Source organism: Dipodomys spectabilis, unplaced genomic scaffold, assembly GCF_019054845.1.
Source record: "Dipodomys spectabilis isolate Male_0828 unplaced genomic scaffold, ASM1905484v1 ptg000783l, whole genome shotgun sequence".
Taxonomy (NCBI): Eukaryota; Metazoa; Chordata; class Mammalia; order Rodentia; family Heteromyidae; genus Dipodomys; species Dipodomys spectabilis.
In genome coordinates, this window is record NW_024871460.1 from 1,300,485 (window position 1) to 1,311,140 (window position 10,656).

At 49.2% G+C, this 10,656-nt stretch overlaps 1 protein-coding gene across 1 annotated transcript; it reads left to right on the forward strand.

Moving 5' to 3' along the window:
• Window positions 1-1,972: 1,972 nt before the first annotated feature.
• Lratd2 (LRAT domain containing 2) lies at window positions 1,973-4,273 on the forward strand. Its single transcript, XM_042672972.1, has one exon. The coding sequence runs from the start codon at window positions 2,498-2,500 to the stop codon at window positions 3,446-3,448; it is 951 nt and encodes a 316-aa protein (XP_042528906.1). The 5' UTR covers window positions 1,973-2,497; the 3' UTR covers window positions 3,449-4,273.
• The last annotated feature ends 6,383 nt before the right edge of the window (window positions 4,274-10,656 follow it).

Here is a 10,656-nt window from a genome sequence, read left to right on the forward strand (position 1 = left end):
CTTACATCTGCGTAATACACCAAAGTCTCATTTTGGTGAAGCTTAAACTGTGATTGATCTTAGATGTGCTATAGGACTAACTTCCATCACGGCCCTGACAATATTGATTGTTCCGGCTTAACGGTACATAAGTAGATTGATTTTGCTCTCCAAACTACAAAGGATCGCAGGAGTGTTAGTATATTTCTGTTTCCACTGGTTGGTATACACACTGAATAAATAATGGTGTTACCTGGAAATTTTTAGTTGAAAGGTAGAGTGATGGAAAACAGGATATGGACTTGAGTAGAATTCTTAATGAGTCAGGCATTATTTTATTTCACTTTATTATTTTCTTGTGCTGGTACTGAGGCCTTCATTCGGCCTGGGTGCTCTTCCTTAGCTTTCTTACTCAAGACTGATACTCTACCCCTTGAGCCATAGCTAGCTTCACTATTCTAGCTTTTGGGTGGTTAATTGGATATAAAAGAGTCTCACTAACTTTCCTGCTTGGGCTTCCTTCCAAGAAGGATCCTCTTTAAAATCAGCTTCCTGAGTAGCTAGGATTACAGGCGCCGGGCTTTATTATTTTAAAATATAAACACAAGCCACTTCTGTGCAGTCTGCCTTGGGTATACAAAACGAAACCAGCAGGGGGAAAAAAATGTCTTTGAGTGGATCCAGTAAACAAGCAGCAACAGCCCTGTCACTTCCCACTCGTTAAGTCAGCAGGAAGGAAATACATCCCACAGGGACCTCAGCTAATTTGTTTCTAATTTAAGGACAATTAGGAACATCTCGCTCCCACCCCTACCCCAACCCCACCCCTACCCCCCCCCACCCCACTTCTGCAGGCTTTTTTCTTACTGCCCAACAACCTGGGTTCCCCAAGAAACGGGGGGGGGGGGGGGGAGGTGGAAATCCAGTGTATGTTAAGAGGGACATCTAATAAACAGTCCAGTGGTGGTGGGAGATGGTAACTGTGTGCGTGTGTGTGTGCGCGTGTGTGCAGGTGTGCGCGTGTATGCGTGTGTGTCTCTCCACCCGAAGTTCAGCTCTGCTCTTTCTGGAAACCCTGCGCGCTCCCGGATCTGTCCCACAGGAGACTTTCTGGGTTGCAAAATACCATTCCAGGCAGGAAAAGAAAAAAGGAAAAAAGCCAAATTCCCTAGCAACTGCTGCTTCTTCACTACTGAGGCCAAAGGCACAGACGTGGCCCTCGTCCTCACTCTCCAATCTCTCCGCTGGCAGGTGGCCTAAGCCGGCTCCCCACGACGCGGACGCCGGGCACGTCCCAGGGGTGGGCACCGCCGGCGGCGGCGGGCGCCGCACCAGCGGGATTTTAAACCCAGCACGGAGGGGGCGTGGCCGGGGAGGAGCCCCGCGGCCCGGGGGGGCGGGGCGGGGCGGGGCTCCAGGCTGCCCGGGTGCTCCACGGGGAAAGACCCGAGCTCCGGGAGCGAGTGCCTGTCTCTTTAAATGCCACGGGCTGCGCTCCCGCCCGGGAGCTCCAAGCCGGATCTACAATCCAGTCCCTCCCGCTCCGGTGCTTGTTGCTCACCCGGCCGGGCCGAGCCGGAGCTGCCGCCACCGGCACGCACGGCGGCGGTCTGCCCTTCTCCTGGGGACCAGGGGCCGCGGCGCTCGCGGGAGGGAGGCGGGGCGCGGCGTGAAGAGGAATTGCCCCCCCCACACCCCCTTCAAGTCTCGGGGCGCTAACGCCACCGCGGGGGTTCGACATGCGCCGCCCGCCGGGGCCCGGCTCAGCTGCCGCCCGCGCCGCCAGGGGAGGCACGGCCGAGCCCACACCTGCAAACTCGTCCTAGAAGTCGCGGGGTGCGGCCGGGCCAGCCTCCCCGCGCCGCGCGGGGCCTCCCCCCCTTTCCGGCGGGTGAGTTGGCGCGGGTAACCCGAGCCTCCCGGGGCCTCCGGGGGCGGGGGAGGCGGGCGGAGGCCGCGCCGCGGGGAGCCAGGTAGGGCGACTTACCTGCCGCGCCCCGCCGGGTCCCGGCCGGCTTCCCCGGCGATCGGGGCGCCGGGCAGCGGCTCCGGGTGGGTGCGGGCCCTGGAGGCAGAAGGAAGGGAAGTTAGGGGCGGAGGGTGGAGTAAAGTTTCCGTTCCCTCTGCCCCTCCCGCCCAGGTTTGGCAGGTAGGACCGGGCGGAAGCGGTGGAGACTGCTACTAATGCCCGGGCCCAGGTGATGGGGGGTGGGGAAGAGCTGGCGTCCTGGATCGCGACCTTCTTAAGAGGTGGGGCGAGGAGGGAAAGGCTGTAAAGACTGCCCCTAAGATGACTCCCGGTGCTCGCTCCCTTCCCCGCCCCCCTCCCCTTCCCCGATCTTTTCCCGCAGAACCGAACGTCTCTTCCGGGAGAGGTTCCCCGCGTACACAGCCTCTTCGCCTCCTCTTTCAACAGGTGGCTTTCGCCCTGGCCCGGGGCCCCGGGCCAATGCCCGCCGTGGCGGTCTCGCCTGCTCCGCTGCCGGCGCTGTGAGCGCGCGCGTCCGTCCGCGGCGCGATGGGGAACCAGGTGGAGAAACTGACCCACCTAAGTTACAAGGAAGTGCCCACCGCCGACCCGACGGGCGTGGACCGGGACGACGGGCCCCGCATCGGGGTCTCCTACATCTTCTCCAACGACGACGAGGACGCGGAGCCGCAGCCGCCGCCGCCCCCGGGTCTCGAGGGCAGCGGCGGCGGGTTGCCCGATTCTGGGGACGGATCGGCGCCATCGCCGCCCCCGCCACAGCCCTACGACCCGCGGCAACACGAGGTCGAGTGTTCGGTCTTCTATCGGGACGAGTGCATCTACCAGAAGAGCTTTGCGCCCGGCTCGGCGGCGCTGAGCACCTACACGCCCGAGAACCTGCTCAACAAGTGCCATCCGGGCGATCTGGTGGAGTTCGTGTCTCAGGCGCAGTACCCGCACTGGGCCGTGTACGTGGGCAATTTCCAGGTGGTGCACCTGCATCGGCTGGAGGTGAGCAACAGCTTCCTGACCGACGCGAGCCAGGGCCGTCGCGGCCGCGTGGTGAACGACCTGTACCGGTACAAACCGCTCAGCCCCAGCGCGGTGGTGCGCAACGCGCTGGCGCACGTGGGCGCCAAGGAGCGCGAGCTCAGCTGGCGCAACTCGGAGAGCTTCGCCGCCTGGTGCCGCTATGGCAAGCGCGAGTTCAAGATCGGCGGCGAGCTGCGCATCGGCAAGCAGCCCTACCGCTTGCAGATCCAGCTCTCGGCGCAGCGCAGCCACACGCTCGAGTTCCAGAGCCTGGAGGATTTGATCATGGAGAAGAGGCGCAACGACCAGATCGGACGCGCGGCCGTGCTTCAGGAACTCGCCATGCACCTGCACCCGGCTGAGCCGTTGGAGGGCGACAGCGACGCTGCCCGGACTACGCAGCTGCCTCCCCGGCGCCCCCCTGCGCTGGGCTCCGAGGAAGAGGACCGAGAGACCGTAGCGCACTGACCGACTGGCCAAGCGGAAGGGAGCCCTGCCCGCCCCGCTCCACCCCACCCCCTCCTTCCTCCTCCTCGCCTCTCTCCTCCATCGCTTTCAGGGGCCCCATCCAGGATTCTCGGGTCCTTTGGAAAATGGAGAGAGAGCAGAGCGAGCGTGCGAGCTGGTGAAATGCGCCGCTGGCTGTGGATGGGGGGAGGAGGAAGGGGACAGAGGGAACAGGTAGGAGCACTTTTGAGAGGAGTCTTTTCTTCCCAGCCTCCTGGAGTCGGTCTTCCCAAGGCGAGGCCTGCGGTGGGACAGAACTGGTCACTTGGCATTGAAAACCCTGCTGGATTAAAGGGGAGGGCCTGAAATCGACCCTTCCCAGTGCAAGTAACTGTAGGAGAAAAAGTTCAGAGCACCCTCCCCTACACCCCCCCACCCCATCTGCCATTCTTCCTCCTGGCTTCTCTCCCTCCTCTGAGCTCTGGTGGTGCCAGGTACTAAGGGCAGAGGGTGCGCGGGGAGGAGCCCCGCCGGCCTGCCCCCCCACACCGGGGTGGAGGGGAGGGGGGAGCGGCTTATCTTATCTGCTGCTTCCCCTGCTGAGCCAGGCTGGAGATGAGAGTCGCTGGGGTGATTTATCTTGTGGGATTCCTAGGGCGCAGAGCTGGAGCAAACCCCCTGGTCTGGGAAGCACTGAACCAAAACCAGGCAGGCCCCCTACTAAGTGTAACAAATCGTTGAGGAAACTGGAGCTACAAACAAAGGCTTTACTACCTCCCTCTTCCCAGCCCCCAAATCATTCCTTTTCCGGAGCAGGCTCTTTGCTGAGGCTCCTGCTTCCCCCTCCCTCCCTCCCTCCCTCCCTCCCTCCCTCTCTCCTTCCCTCCCTCCTCTCCCCTCCCAGGTTACCAGTAAATCACTGTTGAGGGCAGACTAGGGGAAGGATTCAATTAAGGTGCTGTGCTGCTGCCTTTGTTTTTCTGCCTGCTGTGGGAGGCACTGGGAGCCGAGGTATTTTGTTCTCCAAGGAGGGAATAGCCCTTTGTGTCTCTGGTCTAATTAAACCTGCTTGGCTGTGTTCATCCGCAGGTCACAGATGGGTTTGGCTTGTGCCACCCCATAAAGTATCCACTAGGGAGACAGCCAAACTGGCTTTCCTGGCAAGATTTAGTTCATCGCTCTTTGCATGGTGCTTTGTGAACGGTGAAGGTAACCCTTGCAAACCGCTTTGATTGTGATCCTGTGGTTTTTTTTTTTTTTCTTTTAATCCCCTTTCCTCTCACTGGCCCACCTCCCTTATCCTCAACTTCTGTTTTGCTTTGTGTTAAAATCTCAGTAATATTTCAATAAGAAGACCACAGATTTTTGCCGGCCACCATTGGCGCGGTTTAGTGCAAGTCCCAAAGTCTTGTTAGGTTGTGGCAGTCTCCCGGTTGCTGGGAGAGAGCTCATGCCATCCTTTAAGAAGAATAGCATCAATCAGAAATGCCAGCTGGTGTAGTCAGGACAGAATCCGAAACCAGATGACGACTATGGAATCCAGTGGCCCACTGAGCAGTTACTGCTTGGGTCTGCTACTAAACTACTGTATGAGTTAGTATGAGGCCTTTAGAATAAAATACCAGTACCCATCCCAAGTACTAATGTGAGTGAGCTCTTACCTCTAGAGTATTCTCTGCTGCCCACCAGTGCTGTCTGTCTCAGAAGTTGAGTAAAGTTACGGTCCTTTTTTTTTTTTTTGGTCTTTGAGAGGCAAAATGTATACAGGACAAGTCATTTTTGTGACCTAATTCTTAACAAGTGGAATAGAATTGTACTTGAATGGTACAATGGCTATTCTTGCACTTCTTTGAGATCTCTAAATCAAGCTGATACATCTTGAAGGATTTCTTTCTTTTTTGGGGGGCGGGGGCCCGGTGGTGGGGCCCGAACTCTGGGCCTGGGCGCTGTCCCTCAGCTCAAGCTCAAGGCTAGCACTCTACCACTTGAGCCACAGCACCACTCCGGCTTTTTTCTTTTTGCTTATGTGGCTCTGAGGAATCGAACTCAGGGCCTCATGCATGCAAGGCAAGCGCTCTACCACTGAGCCACCTTCCTAGCCCCTCCTTTTTTTTAAATTTATTTTTATTTTTTGGTACTCATACTCTAGGGCTTGAACTCAGAGCCCAGTGCTCTCTCTTCACTTTTTCACTCAAGATTGGTTCATTATCACTTGAACTACAGCCCTACTTCTAGCTCCATGCTGTTAAATGGAGGTAAGAATCTCGCAGACTTTCCTGCTTGGGCTGGCTTCGAAATATGCTAACAGCCTTCTAGGTAGCTAGGATTACAGATGTGAGCCATCCATGCCTAGATCAAAGGATTTTCTTGTACCTTTTCTTTTTCATGCATAGAGCCGTACTTTGGTAACTTCTAGACTTTCTGTGGCTCCTTGATTTGAAACCTTTTCATTATAAGTGTGTTCCCTGTTTTTGACAAAAAAGTTTTGTATGTTTGTTTTTACTGGGATAAATATCTATTGTTCAAGTCCTGGTCTGGAACTTTGGTGAAGAATCAGTCTTCTCTTGGGAATGTAGATCTACTTCCGATATTTAATATTCTCAGTCTTGTGTTTATGTTCTCTTGTTCATGGAAAAGCAGAGCAAGATAACAGTAAAGCCATTTAGGAGAACCTACTCTAGCTAACAGATGTTGGTTAGAGAAAACTGAAACTGGTGCCCACTGTGCAGACAAGACAATAGGAGAGAAAAGAGACAGAAAAGTCCTTCCCAAGAGTTCTGGGCTAGCAAGCTCATTTTTCTCCTTCTTCCTCAACTTTGTGTCCTTCCTCTGTGTCAAAATTATAGTCCAATCGCATTGAGTTTTAACAGTGATTTTTGTGTTACAAGTGGAGGTCCCAATTTGAAGGAAGAACTATAAAGTCCACCCAAACAGTAGTATTCTACCTCTAGAGAAGAAGTTTTTACCTACTAGAGCTTGGAAATGAAGTAGGATTAGGAAACAGATCTGTTCTAGGTGAAGCTCTAGGAGGGAATGTCAGCCTTTGTACAGGGACCAGAGATGCCAAGTATGGAATGCGTAGGAACAGGGGTTGCACTGGACATTTTTCTTGAGACAGGATGCTAAAAGTAAACCAGCAACCTATTGGTAAGGGCTCCAAGAATGAGAGTAAAAATATTCTTGGTTCTTAATAAAGTAACATCGAGAAGATCTTGAGTTTTTAATGCCCTGATAATGGCTACATCTGGCACTTTAGGAAGGGAAAAAAAAAGTATATTTAATACTCTTTGTTTCTTAGGAATAAGACTTTAGAACTATTTTGTACTGTGAATTACGGATGCTCTTTGAAGGAAAGAATTATCGATTCCAATATTCTTCAGAAGCGCTGGCAGGGATATAGGAGGATATCGACTGGAACATACATGCTAAATGAAACCAGACAAATTCTATTTTCTTACCCAAGCAAATATTTTATTGAGACTGCGAACTTATGTCAAAGGAGCCCACAACTTCAGCTACACAATGTTTTGTATTGAAAGAACTCATACTTTTTGTAGATTTTATTCCACATTTAATTTAAAATGACTTTGTAGCACTCAGATGCCTAGCAGAAAACATCGTTCCTTACCTTTAAGAAAAATTTTAGTTTTTATGAAAAAAAAAAAGGCTCAGTGTGGGTTAACTTCTCCTGTCTTTGGTGCATCTCACCTCAATACCACCATTGGTTAATACCACAACCACATGGAAATGTATTTTTTGGAAGCAAAACTTTACTTTTGTATAACATATGCTATGGAGAGTTAAGAAAATTTAAGAACTACTTGTTTTCTATTTTTTTTCTTAACAAAAATGGGATCCACTGTGTTGAAGACTCTTGATATTATGTGCTTGTCTATTTTTTACAAATAAGAATAAAATCTAATATGATCATGGACATCAAATAGATTTGTTTGGAAAGTTAAGAGTTTATTTGTGAATTTCTTTCTTAAATCAGGATAACTATAAACTTGAGTAGTTTATTTAGCCTTTTATTGTTTTTGTTCTTAGCTGTAAACTTGTTACCTATAGAGAATTACATTGACTAAAGAAATCCACATGCATTTTGTTTCCCAATGAAGTGAATGAACTTTATTTTTGTTGAAGGTTGTATGTTAAATCAACATTACGTTCTTAATACTGCTTCTTGAGAAGGAAGTTCCAATTTGAAATTGTATCATTTCCTTCAAAATGAAGGGCAGCACTTAGTTAAATAAAAGATTGATGATATCTTTTAAGCCATTTCCTCTTCACTATGTCTTATTAAAATAAAACCTGTCAAGTTATTTTGAAAAATGCTGTGAGGGTTTCCAATAAACCAGCTATTATAGAATTGACTGAATTTATATCTATTTCCTACCTTTGTCTGACACTTCTGATCCAAATTTAAGTCCACTTACTACAGTTTATCTGAGAATATATGTCATCTTTTTCTTGCTCAGTAAATATTTATTGACCAGAGACATTGCATTCACTGTGAGAATTACCCATTGTTCTAAGTTACCAGTCTCTACAAAAAATACTTTTTTTTTCCTTTGGGAACAAAAATTGAACATTGATTTTTTTTTTTTTTCCCTCCAGATTCAATGCAAAACTTACTGAAAGCTAGACACACTGTGGAGTTCTCATTGGGGATTCTGGTGCTCTGAAACCCAGGTTACAGATTAGTGGTTTCAGAGCTGGAGATGAAAGGATCCCACCCCAGTTTAATATAGAATATTGGTGTGTGTGATTGCATGGTATTTTGGCTGTGGCAAAGGATGCAGGTACCAGTAGTTGGTAAAGTAACAGCTGGCACCTGAGAGCATCACCTGGCTGGCCACCAGCACTATAGGCCAGCATTTGAAGCCACTACCCCAACCCTATGACGATCAGATTTTTGAGGAGCTCAAGCAGCTATGAAGACATTTGTCCCTGGAATGAGTCTTTTAATTCATCATAGTTGTCATGGCACAAGATGGGGAAGCGTGGGTACAGAATACACTTATTCTTGGGTGGTCGTGGTGGTTTTGGTGCTACTGCTGCTGTTCTAAGTAATGAAGCTTGCTTAATGTAGGAAGATGAAAGGTTTAAATGTGTTTAAGGATAGAACGCAAAGGCCCAGCAGATGTGCCAAAGGGCTTTTATTCCTTTTTACTGAACGTACTGGGAACCTGCTTATTAAACAACTACAGCAATTTTATTTGCTAAGTAAGTACATTTGCAATGGCAATAAGGTACATAGAACTGGACTTAGAAGAAGGGCCAGAAACTGCTGAGCCCCATCCTAAGATCAATCTCATAAAACAAGGTAGCAATCATTCTCCAAAGGGGGATGATTTTTATTTGGGTTGGACAGACCATTGCAATGGGAATATACATGCCATGATAAAGTGGGTGGATTCAAAGAGGTTGAGAGAGTTTTATAAGACAAAACTGAGGAGCCTCACATTTGGAACCTGTCTACAATGATTAGCAGAATCTCAACAGCCCTTACTGGGCAGATCCTTGTAGAAGAACTTTTGTAATGTGGGAGGTCACAGTGGTCTCTGCAAAATTAGATTCCAGTGGGGTCTTTTGTGATAGTTATTACTAGGCAATTGTGTGTAAGAACTCATTATACCTTCTTGGCTTTGCTTGTGTTAGGTTTGATACAAGTGAATCAATCATGATTCTGACAACTTGCACATTTTTTTTCCACTAGGAACTAGAAGTTAAACAGGTCTTGAAGGCAATTGAGAGATTGCTTAAAAAAATTAAACCTAAAAAGTATTTGGGGCTGGGAATGTGGCTTAGTGGTAGAGTGCTTGCCTAGCATGCACAAAGCCCTGGGTTCCATTCCTCAGCACTACATAAACAGAAAAAGGCAGAAGTGGCACTGTGGCTAAAGTGGTAGAGTGCTAGCCTTGACCAAAAAGAAGCTCAGGGACTGTACTCAGGCCCTGAGTTCAAGCCCCAAGACTGGCAAAAAAAAAGGAAAGGTACTTAACCAGGAGAGGGAAATACTTACCTGGGAGACTGGGTTCTCAGCACTTCACAAAGCAGGATGAACCAGGGCCATAGTTACTGTCCTCATGTAACTTTCATTGAAATAGGCAAGACAGATGATGATTACCAAAAAGAAATTCACAAGATTGGATTGCAATTGTGACAGGTATGCTGAAGGAAATGCATGGGGGAGAGAATCTTTCAGCCATCAGGCTTCGCTGTGGAAGCTATATTTGTGCTGAGCCTCAGAAGAGGTGGAGAGAGCCAGTTGCTTTGGAAGGGTTGCCATTGACATCCAGGGAGAGGCTGCAGGGTTAATGGATGAGCTTTAGGGGTCTTTTCACACTCACCCATTTTTCCCCAGTGCTTCTTGCCACAACATGTTGTCCAGCTCATTCATATAGATCCACCTCAACAAGGAACAGGAGAAAGTTTGGGTGAGTGGGTGGGTGGGTGAGTGAATGAATTTAGGGGTTAGGTAGGCTCCCAGATTATCCCAAACTGACGTTGGGATTAGGGTCCCAACGGGAACATAGTTGTGGATTTAGGAGGCACTGAGCAGTGGATTTGTCCATACCCAAAGACTGGAGGTTGCCTGTTAGAGCTAGTGAGGGCTTAAATTGCCAGCCAAGTTAAGGAAGTGCAGTGTAAATTTAGGCCTTCGCCCAATGCAGGTCAGTGGACAAGAAGCCAGGTTGGATAGGAAGAGAAATAGAAGGGAAATGGATGTTGTTTTATGGTTTCGGATGCTTTATGGACTTAGAATCATGACTGAGGAAGAGGTGATTTCATTCACTTGACAAGCCTCTGCTGTAACCGGTCCTCATGCCTTATCAAGTGTGGCTATAAATGATCCTGAAAAGGATCTAGGAAACATGCATGGAGTTTTTAACATCCAGAGACCAGTTATCTTGCTCTTCGGTGCATTCCTATTACTGTCGTTCTAATGTAGAATTCAGGATTGTCATGCTGGACTGAGGGAAGGGGCATGAATTGGGTTGGGGAGGAAGTACACTATAGAGAATGCAATCCAAAAAGGTTTCTCTATTCCAGCCTCTGCTTATTGGTTTTGGAACCTAGGGGGACGTTATATATATATACTTTTTTGGAAACTGTATTCCTCTTTTGTACAATGCACTTGTGACATTGGTCTATTCCCTTAACCCTCCAGTTACTCGTTCGGTGGTAAAAGAACACCACTAGTAATGTAAAATTCTAGCTTTTAA